This window comes from Sebastes umbrosus, chromosome 23, assembly GCF_015220745.1.
Source record: "Sebastes umbrosus isolate fSebUmb1 chromosome 23, fSebUmb1.pri, whole genome shotgun sequence".
NCBI classification, from domain to species: domain Eukaryota; kingdom Metazoa; phylum Chordata; class Actinopteri; order Perciformes; family Sebastidae; genus Sebastes; species Sebastes umbrosus.
This window is the reverse complement of record NC_051291.1, coordinates 4,656,673-4,683,748: the sequence shown is the minus strand read 5'-3', so window position 1 is coordinate 4,683,748 and position 27,076 is coordinate 4,656,673. Positions and strand designations below refer to the sequence as shown.

The following is a 27,076-nucleotide window of genomic DNA, read 5'->3' as shown; positions in this document are numbered from 1 at the left end:
AACTGCAACCCCCACATACATAATCCAGTCAAGCTGCTTTCATTAGTGTTTTTATTAGAGCAGTACACGCAGTCACACGTAAGAATGTGTCGTGTATTCACACAGTCATACGTGCATTGTTTTACATGCATGAACAGACTGTGAGGTGGAATTATTTACACTAAGGCATGTACTTATACAAACACACACATAAAGGTCTTTTGTACTGTACCTGGCTCTCTGTGCTCTCCCACTGTGTTTCCCAGCAGCGGTTTTGTTAGCATCACACAGCTTCAGTTTGCAGTCGGATGCCAGCCTAATGGCTACTTTCTTCAACGGCGTCTGCGTCTCTTTGAAAAGCGTCTGGCTGTTAGTGCAGTCGGTTGGTCTACCTATAGTATATTGTCTCAGGGAAAGTACACATCCTATACTGTAAGCCCAGCAACACCCTGCTTCACATTCATAAGCTATAAACACGTACTGTAGGTGCAGTGCCTCGTAAAGTAAATATAGGTTGTAGTTATTTTTCATTGGAATCAGGATATGAAATTCAGTCTTCCGGCTGCAGTAAAGATGCAGCATTTTAACTTTGATGAATGCCAAATTCAGTATTAAATGCAATTAAACTTACCTCTCGTCCACCTCTCCCTCCGTCCTGACAGGAAGTTGAAGAAGCTGGTGCGTGCGATAAAGGATAAAGGGGCAGCGGAGAAGGAGATGGAGGAGGAGAGGCCTCCACAGCAGTGGAACCTGGACTACGCCCTGGCTCCCTTTGAAGGCCTCACGCCTGAATACATGGAGATGAGTGAGTCTGCACGCACGCACGCACACACACACACACAGAAAAATAGCTTAAGGTACAAGACCAGACATTTATGCACCAACTGGTACGATGAGACGATTGCTGAGAGGTGTTATGTAATCTGTATCTGCGAGGACCTTCTCAGGTGAAAGTGCATGGTTGCAGGTGGTTACCATGGTTACACGTCTCCAATCCGGCAAGGACTCTCTCAGGAAGTGACGACGTAAATTACGGTTCAGTGCATCCGAAAAGATACATACTACTGTTTATTCACACAAAAGTGTGTTGAACGATAGTACACTTATTGAGTATGTAGTGCATAGTATGCGATTTTGGCTGAAGCCCATGCTTATGAACTATGGAGGATGCAACCTGACAAAATAAATTAATAAATAATTAAATTACTTGATAAATAAATATGTCATTAAATTTATCAAAAAATAATATAAAAAATAAATGTAGCCATTAATTAATCGCTAAAAAGTGGCACTAATTGATATATTTGTTTTAATTGGCTTCTTTATTTATTTATTTTTGTATTAATTCCCTTATTTATTTACTCTTCTATTTAATTTACCCTTTTATTTATTTATGTATTTATTTTTGTTAATTTTTAAATTTATTTATTTATTTTTCCGTTTAGTTTTTATTTATCCATTTATTTTTGCATTAATGTTTTATTTATTTATTTATTTCAATTATTTTATATTTATTTAAAAAGATATTTATGCATTTATTTCTACATGGTTTTCCCTTTTTCCCATTTCACCCCTTATTTATTTTCCCAAACTTATTTATATCTGTATGAAGTGGCTGTCACTCAACTCATTGACATATTTATTAATTTATCAAATCATTTATTCATTTATTTTTTATTTTGACAGGTTCCATCCTCCATAACGAACAGCATTTGTTAGTTGTTGGAAGTGCCTTAAGTTGACAAGGACCTTTACCGGAGATGTGAACATATGACTCTCGTCTATCACAACAAACATTTAGATTGGAGGACAAATGTGCTCCACTCACACTGCATATACAATAATGAATTTACACTCATATCCATCACAAACCAAAGCACATAAACACCGGAGATTAAAGGGTTTTCCCTCCGTCATGCATTACCACTCTCAGCTGTGTATTTAAATGGACATGTTTGATATTTAAGGCCAGCAAGTAATTAGCAAGTGACACATTATTTTGAATGGCTTTCAGTTTCATTCACCATGGCCTCCCTCGTCTTTCCAGCGCTTCGGTTAGAATGCCAGATTTCTCTTTTTTCAGTCATTTTTATAGTTATTCAAACAGAAAATGGTACCTTTGTTGTCCCTCAGTTGTCTGCATTTGATAGCAAATGACACCACGCGTATACAGTACAGGCCCGGCTATTTGGAGAAAGTTCACAAATGGTTAGGAGGAACATGACGTCATGTCGGGAGGCGAAGGAGGGACTGCCACTCTGAGGTTTTCAGACAGGCTTCTGTAGATTTTTTGGGAGCCCGCGGGGGTCATGCTGCAGTGTGGGCTCTTACAGATCAGTTATATAATGTAATCAATGCAGAGATTGTATTACTGTACGTATTTAACAATTTGTAACACAGTGTCCAACTTGTTTTCACACATTTGTAGCATTAGCTGGTTGCAGTCATGGAAAACCTCTACATTTTTACATTAGTAAGTCAGACCCTCTGTGGAGAACTGGCAGTGGCACCAGTCTGTCTTTACTGTTGTTGGCACAAATTAAACGTGGTGGAAAAACAACCCTGTAAATCAAATGTTATCTAGACCAGTGGTTCCCAACCTATTTTCCTTGAAGCCCTCCCTTCTCGTATCTAAGAAAAGCTGAGGACCCCCCCATATTTTCTGACGTCATCACTCTAAAATAATTAAAAAATCCAATTCTCAATTTGAGTAAAATGATTCGGTGTATTAAATGAGTATCAACATTCTTTAATGAACACAACTCGTCAGTGCGTCTCTCTTTGTGTGCAGCAAGCAGAGCTTTTGACCGCAGTGAAAAATGATGTTTTTGAAAGGCTAGACGCCAACAAATATGGATTGAAGCAGAATATTCCGTTAGATAAAAACATGTTGTGAATTTTGTAAATCACAATCACAATCAGAAATACTGTATTGATCCCCGGGGGGAGTTGAGGCATTACAGTTGCTCTTTTATAAACATAAGAAATGTAACAAAATAGAAATAAAGGAGTATGTAACATGTATATTATGTACAAAATTATACAATTTCATGTAAAGAAAACTAAATTAAAAATACAAAAATGAGAATATATATATTTTTTGAAAGGCTAAACGCCAACAATTATGGATTGAAGCAGAATATTTCGTTAGATAAAATCATGTTGTGAATTTTGGAAATTATTACGTCTGTCTTTTTTCAGTAAATGTTGACGTTTGGACTTTTCAACGCTCTCCTTCGCAGCCACTACTGGAATCTAATTCTACTAATAATATAATACTAATAATATTAGCCTGATCTTTATCTGCAGCTGTGCAGAAATAATGGGTGTGGCTTACTAATTAGCATAAAAGACTTTTGTATAAATTATCCAGTAAGTGTGTTATTACAACTTTAGTCTTTGGTGACCCCCTAAAGGGTCCCGGACCCCAGGTTGGGAACCACTGATCTAGAGGCCTATTAAATGGCAGGTAGAGGAAAAAAAAATACAATTTTAATAACAAAATGAAATGAAGTGTTTTACAAGCAAAATGCAAACAAGCAAATTAGATTATTCCTAGTTTTCCTACAGTAAATGTTTCTGCACAGCGTGTTAGCCTGCAAATCATCATCATTAAGGTCATTCAGAGGTTAAATAGTTTAAAGGAGGGGCAACTATGTGCCAGTAAAAGTTGACAGATTCACTGCCCGGGAGGGGAAAGCTACTATATGGAGACGATAAAGAGCTACAGGTGTTGTTATGTCTGAGGGCACACTGACACACACACATGCACATGCACAGCTGTAGGCGTACCTTTTGTACTATTACATCCAACTGCAGTCATAACAAACCAACACCTGCTCAGTCATAACTTTTCTTGAGGAAAAAAAGTAGCTGGAAGTAGCTGAACTGAATATTTATTTGCAGAGATCAACATTGTAGATTGAAATTTAGCTGTTAACATTAAAAAATATGTTTTGGTTAAAGTTGCAATCAGCAGATTTGTCATATAAATATCTGTTTTTCTATCACAAACTGCAGATGACAGTCAGCAGTTCATGAAAGAAAGTTATTAAAGATCCCCTCCGGACATATTAAAGTCGTAAAAATACTTGGAATACTAACTTGTGTAAGATGTGGCTTTTACACACACACACAAAAGAGTCAATTACGTCTTTGAAAAGTCTTGAAATCTGCAAATATTTTTTAAGTATTGTTACATAAGTTTAACTAGTGGGAACAGAATGTCCCCAACTTCACAGAAAAGTTCTCAGTGTTCAGTGTGTGTGTCTCAACTTTCCACATCACACTTGTTTAAGTAGCATATTGGGAAGTTGTGATGTCACAAAATCGTTTTGTACATGTTAAACTCAGAGAAACGTCCCCTTTTCAGCAGATGGATGTGAAAACGGCTTTCTAGTGCCGATCTCTGTATCAGTGAAGGTCAAACATTCAAAGGATTCAACAATAAGCAGAACATATTTTCGAGTGGACGGGAACTTTAAATTTGCTGATTTAAACACTTGGAGGATGGGAGAGTCCGTCTTTCCCATGAAACTTCTTCTATTTAGTTTATGTTTAAAGAAACAACAACAACAGATTGGATTAAAGACGGTTTGAAATATGCAAACCCGCAGGCTACAGTTTGGAGTCGGTTCCTGCACTGAATGTGAGAAAGTAACTTACTTTTTATCAAGTATCTCTAGAGTTACACATTTGTGCTCTTAAGTCAACATTTTGAATGAGGATAGAGCTCTTCAGAACCACGACTAATGCTTCTATGTCCATAATCAGCTTCAGACTTTTGTGCACCTCTGATTTGAAGACAGAGATGCAACACAATAGTCAGGACGCGTGGTATCTAGTGTCTGAGGTGGAACAGGTTCCTTGCATTCATGCCCGACCTCCAAACAGTGAACGTAGTGACATTTTGATCAGTCCGTTAACCAACTAGGGACCCAACAATTCCCTGTAATGATTGATTGGTTGATAAACTAACTAACTGAATGTGAAAATAGCTGCTTCAAGGCTCCACTGAATACATTCATTGTAGGGGTGTAAGAAAATATCAATACATGGGTATCGCGATATTATGTTTTGCGACTGTATTGATTCTCCAAAATGCTGAATCGATTTCTAATTAACCTCTTAAAACCAATGATTTTGGGGGTCATCAGTATGTCTGGTCCGTTGTCGTGAACGCGATATCTCAGGAACGCCTGGAGGGAATTCTTCAAATTTTCCACAAACGTCCACTTGGACGTTGATGAACTGATTACATTTTGGTGGTCAAAGGTCAAGGTCACTGTGACATCATAAAACACGTTTATATGCTTCTGCGCCAAAGTCAACTGCAGGCGGAGGATTATGTTTTCGGGTTGTCCACATTTTGGTGGTCCAACGTTAAAGGTCAAGGTCACTGCGACCTCATGTCCGTCCCATTCTCGTGAACGGGATATCTCAGGACCGTTAAAGGGAATTTCTTAAAATTTGGCACACACGTTCCCACCTGGAATCAAGGAGGACCTCATTACATTTTGGTGGTCAAAGGTCAAAGTCACTGTGACCTCACGTCAATCCCATTCTTGTGAACGTGATATCTCAGGAATGCTTAGAGGAAATTTCTTCAAATTTGCCCCAAACGTCCACTGAGACTCAAGATGAGCTGATTAGATTTTGGTGGTCAAAGGTCAAGGTCACTGTCACCTCTCAAAACACATTTTTATGCGTCCCGCCATTCTCGTGAACGTGATATCTCAGGAACGCCTGGAGGGAATTTCTTCAAGGATGAACTGATTAGATTTTGGTGGTCAAAGGTCAGAGGTCAAGGTCACTGTGACCTCACGTCCGTCCCATTCTCGTGAACGTGATATCTCAGGAACACCTGGAGGGAATTTCCTCAAATTTGGCACAAACGTTCCCACCTGGAATCAAGGAGGACCTCATTACATTTTGGTGGTCAAAGGTCAAGGTCACTGTGACCTCACGTCCATCCCATTCTCGTTAACGCGATATCTCATGCAAACTGCAATATGACTGGTTGGCGGAAGCATATTTTTTTTACTTGCCATAATAAGACAATGTGAAGATTTCATGTGATATGGAGTGAGGGACAGGGAGGAGGGTGGAGGAGGAAGAGAAAAAACAGAAAGAAGACTGTCGCTGCAAGGCACAGCAAGGAATGTAAGAAATGTCTGAGCTCTACATGCTCACACATAGCTGCTAGATGTATGAATGGGTATTCCTGGTTTGTGTTAACTCTTGTACTATTTGCGTGTGTGCTTGTCTGTAACTGTGTTGTATTTGCTCACGTCTCTGTGAGAGACCCGCTGCTCGTGTTGAGGTATGTGTGTGTGTCTTCTTTGTGTGCGCCCGGGCCGGCCTCGAACCCGTCAACCTCGGCTCAGGTAGATAGCGAGGTTATTCTAAGCTTGCCCTCTAGCGCTCGCCGCTCCGCTGTCGTATTTTCTTCCTCGCCGCCCTTTGTCTCGGCGTGGCGTCCCGAGGTGAAGCCGTCAGTCTCCGGCTCGCTGGAAATCCCCGTTCCCACACTGCTAAAGTTCCCATCCATCAGCCAAAGTCAGGCCAACTGCCTCGTCTTTCTCATGTTTCCTCTGCACATTCTTAGGCGGCAGGTGAATGTTGTTTTGATAATTTATTGAAAGTTTGTTGCAGCAATAATGTGATTAAGCTTACATATTTAAAAGAACACTTCACCCACAAAGTGATCATTTGTTTATCAATTACTCACCCAGTGTTACCTTGACTTCTTGAAGAAAACTTTGTTTTTCTCTCATGCCTCCACAGAGAACAGAGAATCAAAAAACTGAGAAAAGTCTTGATGAATTGAAGTAAATTAGAATTTTTTTTTTGAATTTTAAAGCTTTTACGTGTCTTTAAAAAGACGGTTGCTAACATGTGGCTAAATGAGACTACTAAACGTCATCACGCCTTTACAGCCTCGTTGTGTATACTCACGCTCATGCTTCTTTTTTGTCCGACCAGCCTCAGTGGGTGGAGAGATTTATTTTTTAACCAAACTTTCGGTGTATGCATTTGCCTCTCTGCACCGGCCTCACTACAGCCGATCTCTGACCTTCCTGTGGCCGAAGGGAAGCTGGAGTGGAAAGCCTGGACGAGCTTTTTAAGGCATTCTGTTTGTTGAACTACTGTTTAAGTTGGCGGTAGTGAGTAAGGCAGCTGCTGCCAACAGCCCTACAGTACTAATATCCAGCATTTGTGTGTAATTGTGATGATAACGATAAATTCCCATCAACTGTAGTTTTAATTATCAGACATGGATGTTGTGTCTCTGGGTTATCTAATCAGACTGACTTACATAATACAGATAGTTCCACACACACCGCTTAATCATAAAAAAGTCCCAGTTTAGCTGTTGGGGCGATGGAGAGTTTAACCTTAAAAGGCATCATCTGAACCGCAGAGCGAGGCCCGGATAGACAGCGTGACTCCTGACCACACAAATGACTATTCACCAACGTCAATCTGACGGCATCTTAAGGGCGGCGTGAAATGTGTGTTTTCAATGTTGTAGATTCCTTTCTACATCTATCAGAACTGGCTGATATAAGTGCTTCTTTTTAACTTCAACATAATAGAGCATGTACAAAGATGTTTTTCAAGAGAAACGCAGGAGGTTAGTTTGTAGTCTACATAGCGTTTGTAAGTGAGCAGAGCCTGTGATCATTCCGACTTCCAGTAGCATATTGAAACATGCTCTACTGCTGAAAATGCCGTTAAATGCACCGTCTTAAAGGTGTTATTTATGACATTTTTATGTAGAAGAATAAATTTGAAAACATAATGCATCCACAGAGCTTTTAGAAAGGTGCAGATTAAAAGTATGTTCTACTAGAACATGTTTACATGCTGTAATGTTCAAAAAAACTTTTATTTTCCTCATACTGTCAGCCTGAATATACCTGTATTTACCCTCTGTCTGAAATGCTTTGCATTTTATGCATATATATATATATTATATAATATGGTATAATATATAATATACTGTATATATTTGATGGAATTGCAACAGAATTGCGTTGCTAGGCAACAGCTTGGGTCCATGTGTAATTCCTGTCAGCTGATGACATTCACATACACTGCAACCAGGAATAAACTGGGACACATTTAGAATGTTTACGTTTAAAATTGTGTCAAGGGTCTAAATATTGTATATTCATGACATCGGGCTGTTTGTATTTCCCTGTGGAATGAATGTTTTGATACTTTCACAGTATTTATATAGCACTTACATAAGCCTGCTTTATAATAAAAAAAACATGAAAATCTCACTTTTTTTATAATATGGGACCTATAAAGTGTACTTTCTTTGCTATATTTTAGGAATAATCAGAAATCGTCACATTCATATTTTCAAACATAATCAAACTGGTATCCATAGCAACGATAGAATTAAAGGAATAGGAGTAGAATGGAACACGGTCATCATCATCGCCCTTCACGCATCATCAATTCTAGAATGTTGAGAATCTACCTATAGCCCGGCACCAGAAGTTCGGATCAGATCGTAACTTGACTGTGGCAGAGTTGTTATCAAGACGAGAACAAACACCAAAACAATGACAGCATACATTGACTTCGACTCGCAGGAGTTTGAAATGAGGGATTTCTTCCTCACTACCCTGGAACAAACATGCAGGGTTCAACTGAACGACAGCGAGGCGAAGATCTCCCGCAGTGCATCCGAGGGGAGAATCCTCCTGGAGGTCCAACAGGACGAACTGGGCAATTTCTTTGATTGTCTTCCTGAACAGCAGGACAACAACTGGGGCCAAGAGAAGGCCCTGTTGCAGAGGGAGATATCTGGCCTGAAAGCCCAGCTCGCTAAGGCTCAGGCTAAATGTGGCCACTCTCCATCCAGGGATAAATCCCTGAAATCAGAGTTGGAGAAGATGAAGGGGGAGAACGAGGCACTTCGAAAGGAATTGGAGGAAATTATGTCTGTGCTCCGCGCTGAAAGGAAGATGCTCGCTGTGGCTAAAACAAACACCGAGTTGGAGTTGGAGAGCCTGCTCGAGATTGAAAGGGCTCAAACTAAAGAACTACAGGGAGAGCTGAGCAAGACAAAGGCTGACCTCCAAAAGACGACGGATGAGGCGAAGACCCATCAAGCCCAGTTCAACGAGCAGAGAGCAGAGACAGAGAAGAATGCCGCCATCCAGGAGACGACAGAGCAATTCATATCCAACTGTCTGTCTGACCTGGAAGAACTCCGAGTCAATAAGAGTGAGATGATTGATGCTCTGAAGTACGCTGACGAGAAGCTGAAGTCTGGACATCGCATGTGGCGGGCGGACAAGTTAGCTCACTATACGGAGCTGGAAACATCCCAACGCTCCCATCTTGCCCAGCTGGAGATGCAGCACGAGGAGCATAAGACCATCGTGGCTGATCTAAAGACAAAGTTGGAAGATCAGCGAGCGAGTGACCACTTCTGGCAGCAGGAATTGATCTCCGTGCTGGAGGAGACTGAGAAAACCAGAGCCTCCTTTGCTGCTCAGCTGGACGAGCAAAAACAGAGCAACGACACCCTCGTGGCTGCTCTGGAGACGGCTGAGCAGCAGATAGAGAGCCATCGCATCGAGTGCCAGGAGTCATCCCTCCTTCAGGCCAAGGTAGGAGAGCTAAGTTTGAAAAATATTCTTAACCGATAACCGACCCTCGATAACCGATTATTAACCGCTAGCCGACAAGATTTGTGCGCCAGCTTTTAAGGTTGGGCGTTGGGCTGTTAAGGCGGACCAGCTTTTCTCCTTAAATTGACGAGCTGCTCCTCTGAGTTTCCTCTCAGCTTTTTAAATAATTATGAATATTTCTTTTAACCGTTAAACCAATAGTGTTTATCAGTTAAAATGCTTAATGTCGGTAAACGGTTAAACGGTTAATTATCATCATCCCTAGGCCACCGAAAGCGTCCAGCAGACCACCGAGAGCTCCCCGAGGTCCAACAAGACTAGGACCAAGTGGTACCGGAGGTTCTACTAATGCCACGCTCAGGAGAAAGAAAATGCACATACACATACATTTACACACACACGCATTTGTTCTTGTATCGTTGTGAGGATCAATCAGTCTTGACCCCTAAACAGCACTTGTGAAAAGGGTTGTTTGAGGGTTGACACTTCATTTTACTATGGGAAAGTGAAGTGAATTCACTTTTCTGGTGTAAAACCTGTCCTCACAAAGATATGATTACTAATGCACAAACACCCAGCTGTCCGAGGAGAGGGGATCTCTCTTTGAATTGCCTCTCCCGAGGTCTCTCCCCATGTCCTTTATGCTATTCTAATGTTCATGGGGAGTTTTTCCTCGTCTTCTTAGAGAGCTGGGGCTGGGCATCTGTAGCTGATCTGGGTCTGTGAGGCCCACTGAAACACCTTCAGCTACGCAAATAATCTCCTGTTGTAAATATATACCATTTAACTCCTCTGGGGAATAAAAACCTAAAAGAAGTTAATTCTATACTGCACTCCTCTCATGTGTTTTATGAAATGCTTTGTTTGATGTATAAATCAGGGGACAAGCACTGATGAGTTCTCATTTGCTCCCTATAGCCTGACAATGTACAGTAAGTTGGCTCAACTGATTTTACATGTTGGTCTAAATATAGTTTGTTTTGGTCTGGAGTTACATGTTGGTCATCCAAAGAAAATGAACAAATGAAAAACACCTGAACTTTACTTTCAGCAACATTTTGCAGGTTTACTACGAGTCTAAAGTGGCTTAAGAACTTAAGGCAAGAAGGTTTATTTAGTGTCGCAGCACCTTTTCAAACACAGCTGCAATTCAAGGTTTTACGTTGATGAAATGCATTAGAAAACACAATGAAGAGAAAAATATCAATTAGAATATATTATACAGTAGTAGTCAACTTGGGGCCTGCAGGCCTCTTTGGTAATCCATGCACGCCTGAGTGGCAATAATCAACCAGGATACATTTTAGAATGGTTTTATGCAGCAAATACTTGTTTCTTAGTGTCAGATAACGGTGGTCCATGCACTTATTCAAGTGGTAACTAGATCGATTAAAGGAGTGGAAAAGGGGATATGGCTGCAGAGAAGAAGAAAAGAAATAGGGAAGAGAAAGAAAGACAAACAGAGTACAGATGGAGAAGAGTTGAGAAAGAGATAAAAACTCAAGAACAGAAACCTTGTTGAGGGATTTTGCTTCCTTTACACAGTCTCCATCTATCTCTATAAATAAGGCTGAAAGGTATTATTCACTGGCTGTTTGTATTGTTGTCAAGAATATACAAAAATATCCGGTAAAGAAATGTCTTGGAGTTGCATCAGCTTCAAACTTGAATTATTTGGTAAAGTTCAATTATCAGTTCACGTCTTGTTTTGAGAGTAATCATCATTACATATATTATGATTTTAATACATAACGTAACACATTTTCAGCTTGACATCCAGAGTCAAATCAGCAAAATAATTTGGGGTAAATAGAATAAGATGAGACATTTTTAGAAATAAATGTTTTTCTATTTTTCTATCTAGTCGTAAAACGTGGAAATGAATTAGCATTTTAGCACTTCTGGTTCCCTCGTCTGGAAGTCAATGTTTTTTTTTAATTGTTTTATAGTTAGATGCCTGAAATAAGGTCTGTGGTTAAGACAAACTGAAGAGATTTTAACTTTTTGTTCTACGACATAAAATAAATCAATAAACATCCCACTCATGAAGCCTTTAGGTTTACGCCGACTCGTCTGCCTCATTGTTTATACTCACGCTCATCCGGGGAGCCAAAATCGGGATCGCAATTAATATTCAATTAATTGTGCAGCCCTAGAGAATATTGTACAATTCTTCATTATTATATAATTATCTCAAACTCCAGTGTTACCTTGAAGTGAACTTCCATCTTGGAGGTGGATTTAAGATGCTTTTCTGGACCGTGTTGATGCTAGAACATTTATTTCTCTCTTCAACAAATTCTCTTTTAACGAGAGTACTGAACAATCTTTTCTCAAGTTAAAAAAAAACCCTAACTGGGATGTGCTTTGAGATAAAGACGGACAAAGAATAAAGTTATAATCAGCCACTGTCACCGCCTCTGCTGCAAGGCAATTAGGAAAATAGGGAAATGTTTTGTAGTGTTTGCAGCGGGACAGTAGTAGTAGACACCCATGATACTACTATGACGTAAACTTAAACCTCAATAGCGTCTGATTTATGTTCTTTCAAACTGCAGTAAGACACTTAAAGAAAGTCTTTGTTTAGACTCTGCCCTGCGGTGGAAAGATGTAACTTGGGTTGTATTCATCTCTGTCATAAAGTGAATTACATAAATTCTATCAATGGGATTTTTCCATGAGTTATGCTGGTCAGCTTTTTTTAGTTTTTGTGAGGACACCAGCAAGCAGCTGGAGGCTGATTCTGATATGAACATTTGAAAGTCATCAGCATAATTATGATAAGAAACAATGTTAGAAATAGAGTCGCTCCGATGCATTTTTTTTTCCTTCCCGATACCGATTCCGATACCTGAACTGCTTTGGAAAAAGTACGAGGAGGAGACGGGCTCCCTGGCGGAGGAGAGGGCGAGGCAATAGGCGGAGGAGCAGCATCGCGCCCTCACGGCCTTGAATGACCAAGATCAAACTCAGGGTGTTGAGGGTCCAGAAGGAAAAGGAGGAAGCTGAGCGCCAGCAAGTAGAAGCTGCAATTCAGCGTGAACAAGAGCAGCAAGAATTTATCAAAGAAAAAGAGAAGAACATTTTAAAAGTTGTTGTTTGATGATTGTTTATCTCTTTCCTCCAGTCATCCAGTTTGGTTTCGTCTCTCTGTTCGTGGCTTCGTTCCCGCTCGCTCCGCTCTTCGCTCTGCTCAACAACGTCATCGAGATCCGACTGGACGCCAAGAAGTTTGTCACGGAGCTACGCAGGCCGGTCGCCGTACGCGCTAAAGACATTGGTAAGCTGGTGTGACATGATAAAAAGCTAAAGACAAACACACAGAGCATAACTTACTCTTAAATACCGATTCAAAACTAACTCATTAGGCCGTAGATATATTTCATATAGTTCTGTAGATACTGACAGGCATACAGCATAGGATTGGACGGGAGCTGCTAATGGCCAATAGATGATGTAATACATCTTTAAACCATCATTTATATGCCAAAAAGTCCCTAAAGATAATAAATATTATATAAATATTTCCTGAAATATGTGTTGTTAAAGGATTTAATTGTATTCAATTTCATGGATACAGTAACTGATTGACATTACCAGCAATGAACATATACATTGGAGAATGACAACATGGACATTGTTATGTACAAAAGAAGGGCAGGGGAAAAAAACAGTTTATAGTGTTAAATCAAAAGCTTTATTCTGAGACATTTACAACCAAATTGGGTTCAATTCACCAGCTACAGTACCAGGGCCCATTTACATACAAATTTGTCATTGTGCTTAATATAGAATATCCGTCTTTTCCCTTCTCCTACTCCTTATGGCGTTAACCATTCCCTCTCTTTCTCTGCTCTCTTCTTTCCATAGGTATATGGTACAACATACTGAGTGGAATGGGAAAGTTCTCCGTCATTATAAATGTAAGTATTAATGCAACGTCCCAGCGTCAATCTGCTCTTTGAATTAGTGATGAAGGCATATATACTGTATGCACAAGAAATGCATGAAGGCATGTATTCTACAGTAGGTACTCTACATAATGACACTGTTTTAAAGAAAGCACTTTAACACTTCGATAAGTCAGTACTAACTTAATGTTGAGACATTAGTGTAAACGAATTCACAGAGGCGACTGTCAGTCTCTCGCAGCTTGTCCATTGTGAGTCAGCCTGTGGAATCACTTGTATAATGTATTTTGTGGCTCTGGTGGGAGCTTTGTCATGTCTGTAAAAGATAACCCCTGATGATTACTGTATGTGGTTACATTTCTCCTATTCTCGTGACTGTAAATTCACGTTTGACTCATTTAGAATAACACTATGCTACATTTCAAAGTTATTACATTATCCCCTTACCTCATTTTTTTTTAGAGGCGTAGGGGTGGGGGATGTTCAGGAGGAGATAAAAAGTCAACAGTAGATGTCACATAGAGGTGATGTATTGCATCTGAAAGCTCGGAACCTGGAGATTAATTTGAGCTCAGCACTCCAACGAAATGGCTACTATGGGGACTAACATCATCACACATGAATACAGTTGAGCTCATTGGATCCACAAGAGGCTCAGCTTTACAGTGAGACCCAATTTATGTAATTCGCAGACTGTTTAGGGACCTCAGTATGCAGAAATATTCAAATATACCATTTTAGAATAGGCGAAAATAATACAATTGTGCAAAGTTGGCAAGTCTGTAAAGGGGAGACTTGTGGGTACCCATAAAACCCATTTTCATTCACATATCTTGAGGTGAAAGGTCAAGGGACCACTTTGAAAATGGCCATGCCAGTTTTTCCTCGCCGTAATTTAGCATAACTTCGTAGCTTTATTTAGCGTTCTTCCCGACAAGCTAGCATGACATGGTTGGTACCAATGGATTCCCTGGGTTCTAGTATGATATGATACCAATGTCTCCACTCTAGCCTAAAAACTGAGCCCGCTACAACTTTTGAAAGTTGTCAGTTTTTCAGGAAAAAAGGTCAGTTCATTAACTCAAACAATCACGGTCAAAGGTTAACAAAGAAGATGCTTTGTCACTCCTCTGCTGGAACATTTCGACTTGTAATCCAGCTTTCGTCAGGTCTGCCGTGTGCATTGCATATACTTGCATAAATTACCCATTGCTGACAATGATAGCGGTTAATATTAAATTAAGATTTAACCTCTCTGTTTGCTCTGAGATGTAATCCGTCATGACCTATTGAGATCCCAGAATCATGTCCGAAACACCTTAAGATGCTGAACTGCGGAGGTCAGTGTGTGTTGTGGAGTCAGGGAAGTTCTGCTTGGGATTTGTCCTCGGCCAGCAAACCAAATCCTACTCCGTTTACTTTTAATACTAAAGAGATTTGAGAAGGATTCAGAAAAACAAGCAGCAGGAGTTTTTATTTATACTAGATCTTACGGGGCATTGGACACATATACAAACATTTAAGCTGCCTCAGGAGCTTCATGGCAGTGGAAAAGTGGGAGCAGAATTCCACTTTTGGTGCATCAGTTCTGCAGACTGTGTTATGAGATCTGTGCTTTTAATCATCTGAAAATAAACTGTTTGACCCCCCTCAGCTCTTCTACTAAAAAGTGTGACAAATCACAAGTTCTACAGGATCAAACTTCTTGTTTCACGCTGTATTTATTTTTGATGAATTCTCACGACAGAAAAATGTTTCACTCTGTCTCTCTCTTTCTCTCCGGAGGCCTTCGTGATCTCCTTCACATCCGACTTCATCCCTCGGCTCGTCTACCAGTACATGTTCAGTCAGACCGGCACCATGCACGGCTTCATCGACCACACGCTCTCCTACTTCAACGTGTCCAATTTTAAACCTGGCACGTCACCGCAGAACGCAGAGCAAGGAGACATCACCGTCTGCCGGTAAAAGCACACACACACACACACAAACACGCATGCACACACTTAGAATGCCATTGTACGGACTGTATCTAGCAAGCCACACATCACTACTGCGGTATGAACCCAAAATATACAGATTGTGCTGTGATTTAATTGCAATAAACAGATCAAAAGTATGCCAAAATAACATAATAATGCTGATTTTTAAAAAGTCTGAATTCATGCTTTGTCAGGCCTGTCCGCAAGACGCCAAGCAAACAACTTTTAAAATGCTGGTTTTCTGAATGGAGTTTGGATAGCTCAGTGCCATAGACAACCAATTTTGGCAAATCAGTATTGTGATTATTTCAATCTGCATTCACCTGGCACTCATTCCATGTGGTCAATAAAAATAGATACCTATTCATACACTCATACATGCACATACACTATTTGTAGGGTTACCCCGAATAGTCGACTTATTGACGTTTCGATCTAAGGAACCAAACATGATTTGACGATCAGACGACAATAGCCAAGACTTGACCAATCAGATTTGACTCTGTAAATTCATAGTCGGGGACACCTCTACTAATTTGCACACACAGCCCTAGCTGTTTCTGATTTTCTGATGTATTTTTGCTTTTACTGCCTGTGGAGTACTTTGTGCATTCAAGTAAACAGTCAAGTCAGTTCATCTATTTTCACATCAGATCAATTTAGTTTGGGGGATTTTGTCTGAGTGGATAAAACAACTTTACTCTGTTTTGTCATAGCGTGTAAACACTCTGGTCTCTGTATCAACAACGAATAATTATCATTATCATGCTCATTTCAAGGCTAGTATCCATTGAATCTGACAGGAGGATCTCTCTGTTTCTTCTTTGCTTCATGGAGATGATGTCTATCTCTGTCTGTATCTTCTCTTTCCTTTCAAACCTTTTATTCATATCAAGAAACCTTTTGGTAACACCCTGAATAACATTTGCTTTCATAACTTTCTTACATTCACACTGGACGCACTATGCAACAAGCCCCCACAGCCCTCGGCAGAAACTCTGGAAGAACAGCACACGCTTTCCGTTTTGTGCCATAAAGCAGAGGTTCTCAATCTCTTTTCAGCCAAGGACCCCTTACAAGATAGAGAATAAATCGCGGACCCCGTCATGTATAGAATCAGTGCTTTGAGACTCAAAGGCATAGCTGGCTTTGTATCCTGACAAGGAACCAAGAGGCTCAATTAAAGTATATGTAGTGGGAATTGAGATATCAGCATTTGATACGTATAATAATATATCATCTGCATAAAGAAACATATTGTGTTATATTCAATGACGTGTATATACAGTTGGACTGCTGCATTTTATGAGTGATAATTGCTATTGCAAATTGCTTGAGCAAGGGCCTCCAAAGATAAATAATGTGGGAATTGTGAACACATTTTATGGTGGACTAGGATTACATTCATTCAGGCAAACCTGTATGGAAAAGTTGGACATTGGCAGATGATAAAAAATAAAGTATTTGCACCATTTATACACTTTTAAGAGCCAAAATGAAAGCACTTAATGCCCACAGGTAATCCTTATCTGGATGGTATGAGGCATTTTCTGCATCTAGTGCGTAAACTTCACAAGTTTAAATCTGAGATGGGGTGGAGTTGATGAGTTTTCAGATTTAGAAAATACAGTGCACTATTGTATCTTTGCATTTTCTCTCATGCCAGTGGCAAGCATCTTCTCTTTCATAATAATCAATATAAAGCGCTGTAGAAGAAAAGGTCACAGATGCCGGCGCCCACAGACAGAGGTCAGCCCGCTGTTACATAAGACAGCAAATAATTACAGTGCAAGAATACAGTCTTTGTGCCAACGTAGTGTGGTACGTCACGCCAGAAACACGACGAGATACCGAACGCCCTTGAATGTCTAAATGCGTGAAATTGGCTGGAGGATGTTCCAAGCAGGGTGTGTGTGTGTGTCAGCAGTGTGTGTGGTGCTTTATAGTGTATGTGTCCAGACAGAGTATTCATTGCTTAAGGCAAATGATTCAACTCAGTATGTAATTCGAAAAAATGTCAGATACTCCAGACTCCTTGGACAAAGTTCTTTTTTTTAACGATGTTTTTATAGGGGTTTTCCAATTGTGACAAACATTACATAATAATAAAATGGTCAGTCTTGGCAGCAAATAAAGTAGACCATCAATTGATTATGCAAGTCAATTAAAAAAAGAAAAAAATAGTATTTAAAACAGAAATGAATATACAGATGTTACAGTAATTACAATGTACAGAAATCTTAAAGGTCACATGGGCTACACCTAATAATCTTATTCCAATACCAGTTCATTTTGGTACTCTAGTTCTCAAAGTGGGGTCCGTGGCACTCTGCCAGGGGGTCCATGAAAGGTTTTCAGATTTATTATCATCAATTATCATGTAATGATTTTTTTTTATAAAAGGCCTCATAATTCAACGAATAATATTTAATTGTTTAAATCTACAGTTTCATCCAGGAGACCGTGTAAAAAACAAAAGTAAAGGTTGATTTCACACTTGCAACATAACATTTTATGTAACGTTGTTCTACATAATGTTGTTACTCTTGTAGGATAGAATAACGAATGGATCGGGTGAACAGGGAATGGAGAAATAACTGATACGATCATTGAACAGAGGATAAGATAAAGCTAGGGGATAGGGAAGCATAGAAAGATGTAGAAAAAATAAGACAGGAAAGGAAGGAAGGGGAGAGGCACTGTAGTTGGATGGATAAAGAGATGGATGGTGTGACAGAGGCCAACCACTAAGGTATTAAATCTTTAATTACATTTAAAAACAGCAGTGTGAGGAAGTTGAAGAAGACAGTTTCTGCGTCAGTGGGCAGAGCATCACTGTACATAATCTGCAGACATGTTTTCTCTACTGTATTCCCAGTGCTAGATGAGTGCTAAATAAAAATGTGGATAAACTTTGAATTCTGCTTGGTGGTAAAAAGGGAAAAAACATTTCAGACTATTTCCAGAGAAAAAATAGCTTTTATTCTTGAAAGGCTTAATGCGAAAATCTTTTAATTTATAGCAGCCATAAATGGTGGTTAACCATTTCTTTGGAAAAATTTGGATGTTGCAGCAGCAAATAGTAAACAGATGCAGCAACTAAAGTATTTAAATTAAAACAGTGCATTAAACATTATGCAATTTATGATGTAGAAATGACAAAATAAAGGTATGAAGTAGAGCAGTGACAAAACAGCAGCTCAGTTTGAGAAATGTTGATGTCATAGTTTGTCAGTCGCTAATGACCATAGGTTAACCAATCCAGAGATCCACTATAATGTTCAATTCCCTGACCATGACAACCATAGATTTTTAACACATAAACCAATTAATAAGTACGGCTGTACCAAATGTCATTTGTTTTACATTTGAAGCTTCTGTTGAGGTTTTTCGAACGAAGCTTTGAATATCTGTCATCATATTTTATGACATTATCACCATCAAAATAAAATCTTAAGTGGTTCATTTGATTAAATGAGTTAGTCTTTTTGTATTAAATCAACTTTCTTTAATAGATATAACTCGTCAGTGTGTGCTTCCCTTTGGTGCAGCAAACAAGAGAGAGAAACAGTTTGCTCTGGAGTTATTGAAGATGTTGTTTTTGAAAGACTAAACACCAACAAATATGGATTGAAGTAGAATAGTTCGTTAGATAAAAACATGTTGTGAATTTTGTAAATGATTAAGTCTATCTTTTTCAATACATTTTTACTTTTGGACTTTACAACGCTCTGGAGTTATTGGAAACGTTGTTTTTGAAAGGCTAAACGCCATCAAATATGGATTGAAGCAGAATATTTCGTAAGATAAAAACATGTTGTGAATTTTGTAAATGATTACATCTATCTTTTTCAATACATTTTGACTTGATAACGCTCTGGAGTTATTGGAAATGTTTGGATCATACAACGAGTCTGAAACAATCCTACGCAACCACCACTGGAATCAAATTCTACAAATAGTATCATACTAATAATATTAGTGTAACCTAATCTTTATGTGCAACTGCGCAGAAAAAAACGGTTTGAAACAGAATAAATAGAAAATAGAAAATTAAAGCTGCGCAGCATTTGAATGTTGATTTAGAATTTGAATGTCCACATTATGAAAGAAGCTTCAAACTTTTTGGTACAGCCCTGTAAATAAGGCCATCATTTCGTAACCATGCCAACTCTGCAAAGAAATGTAACTTTTTTCCAGCTTAACATTAATTCCTTGTCAGAATGCAATCAAGAATAATTGTACATGTGAACATATATAACCCCTGGTCTGTTAACAGGAGAGACTTCAGAGATTAGGTCCAGAGTATACTGGAGCACACGGATTTAAGGCAACAAACTATTAGTAGACTAACGTCTTCACCAGACTGATGATTTTAGTGGTCATACCTTGACAAGGGAAAGGGATAATTCTTACTGACCAGAAATTTTTCTCATAAAATGTTCTTGAAAATGACGTTTAAAGGTGATTCAGGTCTAATCCCTACCAGCCCCTACGGTCGTTTGGCTGACTTCCATGTGGAAGGGGCAAGAGAAACGGCAATTTTCCTACAGGAGATACACTTTTTTTTCTGTATTCCTGACATGTTCTGACGTCTGTTAGTTTTAAATCATCTTATATTTAGCCAGAGAGCTTAACACTGATTTACAGAAAGCAAAGGACAAATACACAGCATAAACAGATAAATCAAGGATAATGAAAACAAGAGAAAGGACGAGTTAACCACAAGCTCTTGTGATTAGAAGGCTTTATATGTAGCAAATCATCGTCTCCTCTTGGATAAGACTTTTGAAAAGACTGCAGGACTTTTAGGATTCTACCTGCTCAATGTCAAGACGGTGCTTGTTCCCAGAGCTGACGGGAAGTTGGCACACTTAACACCTGGAAGTCGATTGATTGCCGAAGAGTTATGTGTTGGATTATCATGTCAATTCTGATATTTCAATTCTCTCGGTGCATCAATAGAAAATATATTAATTGTGCTTGGCTCAGAAATTAGTTCAGGAATACATGTAGATGTGCAAATATCAGAGACATGTTGGAACAACGCTGAAGTAAACATGTCATCATGAATTATGAAGATGTCTCATGGGTATAGTAGCTAATGTGTTCTTTCAGTTTTGAGCTTTACTTCTAGTTTCCTTTTTTGATAAATGAATATAATTTGGAATGCTAAAACAAAGAGGTGAGATATATAATTTGCCCTTGATTGATCAGCGCTGCCTAGTTTGACCGTTTGGTCGGAGTTCGCGAGTGATTGACAGCTGGCTCTCATAGACGGCAGATCTCAGATCAGCTCTTACTGCTTGTTTTCCTCCGGTCTGTGAAATCTTGCAGAGGACACAGAGGAACATGATTTTTTTCAGGTTACCTGTTTCATGAACTACTGTCACGATATAGTGACCGTTTTATGAAAATAACTTTTTTTTAAATCGTATTTCCTCCAATCTCGCCTACTTCAGCTTTAACCAAGGGAACTGTATATACAAAATACCACTAATTTGTGAGGAAAAAAATATGTTTTTAGGTTGCTGGAAAAAATGTTATTATAAATAATGCCTGACAATGACTGATATATTTGACTTCAGGACATCTCTGACTACATACATGCTGAAAATCAAACATTTTTACTGTATCAAGTTAGATATTTAAGTCCATAGAAATGTATAATTCAACTTTTTCCCCATAGTCTAGTTATAAAAAAGTTAACAAAACTCACAATAAATTATAATATCGAATCGCAATACTTATAAAATCGCATACATATCGAATCGGCATTCGAGTATCGCGATAGTATCTAATCGGGAGATGAATTGTCCCAGCCGTACTAAATAACTGTTCTAATGTGTAACAAACTGAACTGAACTGGACTGCTTAGTGGAAACGAAAAAAACTATTGTTTTAGGTCATTGATCTGAACCATAGATGTCCATGTTACCTGACAGGAACAGTGCTCTGTGATGAGGAGTTAGTGTGTGTGTTTGTTTTAAGGATGGGAATGGTCTGACATTTGTTTGTCTGTAAATATATTAATGGATCCCAGGGGGCACTCAAGTCTCTCACATACTAACTATAATCTCATTGGTCTTATGAGAGAATATTGAGTTAGATGCTCCAGTTGTTACTGAGCTGAACGATTATAACCAAACATGGAGTGTGTACAAAACACACACACACACACACACACACACACAGGAAGAGAGAAAGATGAAGAACTATTTCTTTGATATTTCATATTTGATTCCCCACAGACAAGTTGAGTTAAACTGACTTGAGCGTGACACGATGAGGTCTCGTCTTGCAGTTTAGTTCACATCGGAAGTTGATCTACGACAAAACACTGTAAAATATTTGCGAGCGGGCGAGTGAGAGGAAGATGAAAGAAAAAAAGAGAGGGAGAGAAGAGCTGACTCTCAGTGGCAGCATTCCTCACTCATGACTGTATAAGGAGAAGGAAGCAGACACCATAAGACCCTGCTGACACACACACACACACACACACACACACACACAATGCACACACACATCTCGCCCTCCCTCGCTATTATTTCTATACCGCTGGTCACTTAGCGAGACAATCAGGCCACTTCATCTATTTCGGCTTCAGAGGCATTTTTTCGTGACAGAGTGTGTGTGGATGTGACTTGTCTCAATTTAAAACTTTGATGTGATCCATCACATAACACAAACTGACATGTGCGTTTCCTGTAAAGGACAGTTTCCAGTGGGATCGGCATTTCCTGCATTCCCAGTTGTGATTCATTAAAAAAAAAAAAAAAAAGAAGAAGAATTTTAAGCATCTAACTTGAAATCATAATTATCATTTTATCAGTCTTGCAATCATCCTTTAGACGTTTTGACTTGTCATAGTAGGAAAAGCACACTCATAACATTAATGATGCTCTGTTCTATTTAAGAGTCCCAGTAAGTCATGACAGTGTGACAGCATGTACAGTACGAGGACCCTGAAACTGGAGCAGCTAAATGGATCATTCATTTCAAAATATTTGCACTGTAATTCGTATATATAACCCACGTAAGCATGAGCCAGGACGTGCAGGGCTGCCTCTAAGGAAGTCAGGTGACGTTGTATGAAGAGCAACACAGTCTACGTAGAGAGAAGGTCGGGGTGATGGGCTGATGGGTCAAACAAACACTGTTCATGTCCCGTGTGAAACCAAGTGAACGTTTACTTATTTTACAATACATTTGTTGAGTGACTTAACTAACACCACGTACGTAAGTTACGAGACAAACATAATTATATTACGTAACAAACATACTTATTTTAAAAAAACATTATTTTACGTAAAAAACAATTATTTTACGTAAGAAACCTACTTATTTTACAAATCAAACACTTATTTTACGTAACAAATGTACTTATTTTACAAAACAAATGTACTTAATTTACAAAACAAATGTACCTATTTTACGTAACAAACCTACTTATTTTACAAAAACATTATTTTACGTAAAAAACAATTATTTTACGTAAGAAACCTACTTATTTTACAAATCAAACACTTATTTTACGTAACAAATGTACCTATTTTACAAAACAAATGTACTTATTTTACAAAACAAATGTACTTATTTTACAAAACAAATGTACTTATATTTACATAACAAATGTACTTATTTTATGTAACACATAATTTACTTATTTTACAAAAGAAACACTTATTTTACGTAACAAGCATACTTATTTTACTCAACAAATGTACTTTTAATTTAAAAAATGAAAAATATCTTTTCACAAGATATCATACGAACCATTATATGAGGATACGTTGCATAATTTAAACACAACAATCGCAGCATTACAGTATGCAACCAATAGATTGTATCTTTGTGGAGGGAATGGTTGAGATTGTTGTTTCTTAACTGTAGCTATAAAGGAGCAGTTTGCTTTTGAGATAGACGGACTACCGGCGTCCTACATCCATGTTCCCAGACACTTACTTTGCTGGGGTTAATAGTACTTTGGACCTCCATAACTCTTCAAGGGAGGCTTTTCTTTATGTTGACTATGCAGTACAAACATGAAGCAGGCAGCTGCAGAGGAAATAGACTCATATATATCTGCTCATGTTTTCCAGTTCAGTATCTCCCTGTGCTCCGTGCATTCAGTGGCTCATCATGAGGTACCAGCATGAATAGCAGAACTGTACTGCAGAAAACATGTCATAGCTTATTTACATCTTCTTCCATGTTTTGGCACATCATGCCGTCTGCCTCTTTGCTAGACCATGTGGTTAGATAAGTGATAAATATGTATACACTTATTATTTGACTTGATTTTGTGCCTAAGAGGACTGCTCTATATATAGCTATAGCTGCACATGATGCTGATCTTCGCCTATGAATCTCAATCTCCTTTGAACTGTACATCCAGTGGTTTTGGGAGGAGGCGTTTTGCAGCCCGAGATGTTATCGAGATTAACAATGAGATGGGTTGTCTCCCTGCTATCTACTGCTTTGAAAGGAATGTTATATGTTGAGCTTCCCACAGGGGAACGCTTAAAGTAGCTGTTGTAAAAATGGATCCTTAAAGTACTGTAACATAAAGCCCACTCCAAATCCATTCACTCCCCTCACTGTACACTCCTCTCTTCAAGAAATACTCCAATTTAAAGGCATGAATAAAGTGTTTTACAGACCTTATCAGGCCACCATTGTTGAGAATAAAGTTCTGATTGCTTTGAATACCTATGTTAAAATGAGTTCATAGTTCGCAGTCACCCGACTGATTTGCTTTTGGCTTGGTGTTCAGAAGGAAGTGTTGTATCCTACAGTACAGACTTGGAACATATCTGCATTGTTGTTTATTGCTTATTGATAAATCTGATTCTGTGTAGCAGGTTTTTAAGCAGTTTCTTCCCCCTCAGCTGTCAACTCAGCTGATTTTGATTGAATCCTGCTGTGTTCTTAGAGTATACATTTCCATATGTGAATGACTGACCGCATCCAAATAGTTGTATCATAAATAAACCCTGAAGTTTAGGCTGGGAGAGATCCTCTCTGTGTCTTATTTAGGGGTGATTGCATCCAACAGGAAACAGCTTGGTCGAAATCGACTTGGCTTTGTACCAGGAATTACTTGTACACAATAAGTCTGCTCATCCAAACTATCAGTGCATGTATGTTAAAGGTGCAGTCAGCGATTTTAATCCAATACAATTTTTGGCAAATTCAGCAAATATTTCCTCACCAGCTGTGTGTGTGCAGAAAAAAAATCTGATGTTCATACCAAGCGGCAAGCTCCGGTGCTGAAAATGAAGCCAACCTGCAGTTCTTTGAGTAGCCACTTGAGGCTGGCTCCAAAAAACCCCCATGTTACAATGGCCAACTTTACAGCAGAAATAAACCTGTTTACAGCCTGGTACAAAAAAAGGTTTTGGTCTTTATTGCTAAATTCCCCATTCATGACAACTGTACAGGGGGTGAATTTTGATATAACTCACCTGTTTGAATTATATTAAGGCTTAAAGTTTGGTGTAATTAAGGGCGTGGCCCCTTTGAGTGACAGGTGGGTGTCGTACCGGGTCGCTAGCTTCTAGCTGTCTGCTCTGCTGCGTCAACCGGGCCGCCTCAGCTCCACTGACGATCCACCTCTTTGCCCATTTTTGGACTAGCCGGGAGTCTAACTCGTGAAAATAACAACAAAGCATCAAAGTTTTTCTCCTCCACACTTTGCAGTTACAACATTCTCGCCACAGAGACACTCTGTTGTTTTCTTAGTGCGTCTGCATCTCATCATCTTTGTCCTCTGATCCTTTCTTGTTGTGTTGCAGCCAACAGATTCAGCAGCAGCTCTGGCGCCTGAATTGTCCGACTGCCACAAGTCACATTACTACACCGTGTTTTCATTTATACGGCCTCTTACAGTCCGCTAATGAAACACTTGGTCTGTGATCCATCTGTAGTAACACTTCATACGCCAACATAAGAACCATTCATGACTCAGCTGGCTTGATAACAGCGTGCTAGCGACAAAAGGAAGAGTTTAGTCTCTTCTTTTTCATCTTTCTTTTTTTCAGTGAAACAACAAATCGTAACCTAAATGTGACCGATCCTTTGCCAAACCAAAGACTGGCTCAAGAATGTTTTTATTTATGTGTGTTAGATCCACAACTTCCTCAAGCCTTGAATTAAAATTGGACTTTCTCTTAAAACAGATAAACAGCTGTTTTATGTAGTGTGTGTTATGTTACCGGACAAGACCACATTCTCAACCTGCTCAGTCACAAACGTTCTTTCAGTCTTTAATCTGACATGTCAGCTATCTTTTAAGTCATTACTCACTCTCATCTTTCTCCATTTCCTTTAACTCTCTCTCTTCATCTCAAAACGTTCCTCTCATTCTTCTGGCTCTGTTTCTTTCCTCTTTCTTGCTTCCTCATCCTCATCCTGTCTTGTCTCTGTCTTCGATCCCTTGTCCTCGTTTTGCCGTTCTCTCAGCATGTGGTTCGAGTTTTCCGCTGTTTAGAGTGTTTACTACAAAAGAAAACAAAGGAAGGGAATCCAATTAAAGTTTATTGCGCTTTGAGTCGGGTCCCGAGCGGAGCGGAGGAGAGGGATGTTTGATTGAGGGAAGGTCTCGGCCAGATAAAGATAAATCACGTTAGGCTCACAGGGTGGACGAGGAAAGTTTATCTGAGACCGATTCTCAGACACAGCATCGCTCAGCGATCACCTTTCAGTCAAACAGTGTTGGAGGAGCCTTCTTTGCTTTGTTTCTGAGACCAGCATAAATTGTGAAAGTGTATAAGGGTTTAGAACATTATGATAAAAGTATATGATGTCCATTCCCATGCTCTATTATGTCTCGTAAGTTGTTGCAGCATTTTTGGGTTGATACCATTTGTTACACAGATTTGGTGCTAAATTTAACCATTTTTTACCACTCAAGAATTGATCAAAATGATCAATAATCCCTCCAAAATACCACATTAAGACACCAAGACCTTGAGGAACACCATAGAAAAAGCCATGCTGTGATTTGGTATCAAAAACTTTTGACATTTGGAGATTTCTGCAAGAATTGCATTTTTCGGGAATTGGATGGCGAGCACTTCTGTTCTGTAAACTGCTTAGAAACCCCCTTATTGTCAATCTAGCTAGAAAAGCCATCCATCATCTGAATGCTCTAGGTCTCTAGTTTGATCCATCCATCCTCTGAATGCTCTAGGTCTCTAGTTTGTGGCTGTAAAGTTTCATGAGGCTGTGATTATCCTAGAGGTCATCGCAGGTAATTTTATATAGTAAGGTCAAGTTTAAAAAAAAGGTTTCACTACAATGAAATGGCTACTATGGGGGACTAACACACATGAATACAGTTGGGCTCATTGGATCCACAAAAGAGTCTCAGCTTTACAGTGATATCCAATTTATGTAATTTCAAGACTGTTTAGGGACCCCAGTATGCAGAAATATTCAAATACGAAATTTTAGAATAGGTGAAAATAACACATTTATACTGCATTCAAAAAACGGCATGGTGTTTGGCCAAAACTGATGTGATTATCATAAAGTGGGCATGTCT

General features: G+C 39.1%; 2 protein-coding genes across 3 annotated transcripts in view; both read left to right on the top strand.

Annotated features, from left to right (window-relative positions):
* Positions 1-27,076, top strand: part of ano2b (anoctamin 2b) — an 84,762-nt gene that overhangs the window by 54,209 nt on the left and 3,477 nt on the right. For both annotated transcript variants that reach the window (XM_037760878.1, XM_037760879.1), the window contains 4 exons: positions 642-784; positions 12,763-12,915; positions 13,506-13,558; positions 15,332-15,510. In XM_037760878.1, coding sequence (XP_037616806.1) covers positions 642-784; positions 12,763-12,915; positions 13,506-13,558; positions 15,332-15,510 — 528 coding nt within the window. The remainder of the gene's footprint in view (positions 1-641; positions 785-12,762; positions 12,916-13,505; positions 13,559-15,331; positions 15,511-27,076) is intronic.
* LOC119482966 (GRIP1-associated protein 1-like) lies at positions 8,485-10,461 on the top strand. Its single transcript, XM_037760880.1, has 2 exons — positions 8,485-9,614; positions 9,901-10,461. The coding sequence occupies exons 1-2, from the start codon at positions 8,559-8,561 to the stop codon at positions 9,982-9,984; spliced, it is 1,140 nt and encodes a 379-aa protein (XP_037616808.1). The 5' UTR covers positions 8,485-8,558; the 3' UTR covers positions 9,985-10,461.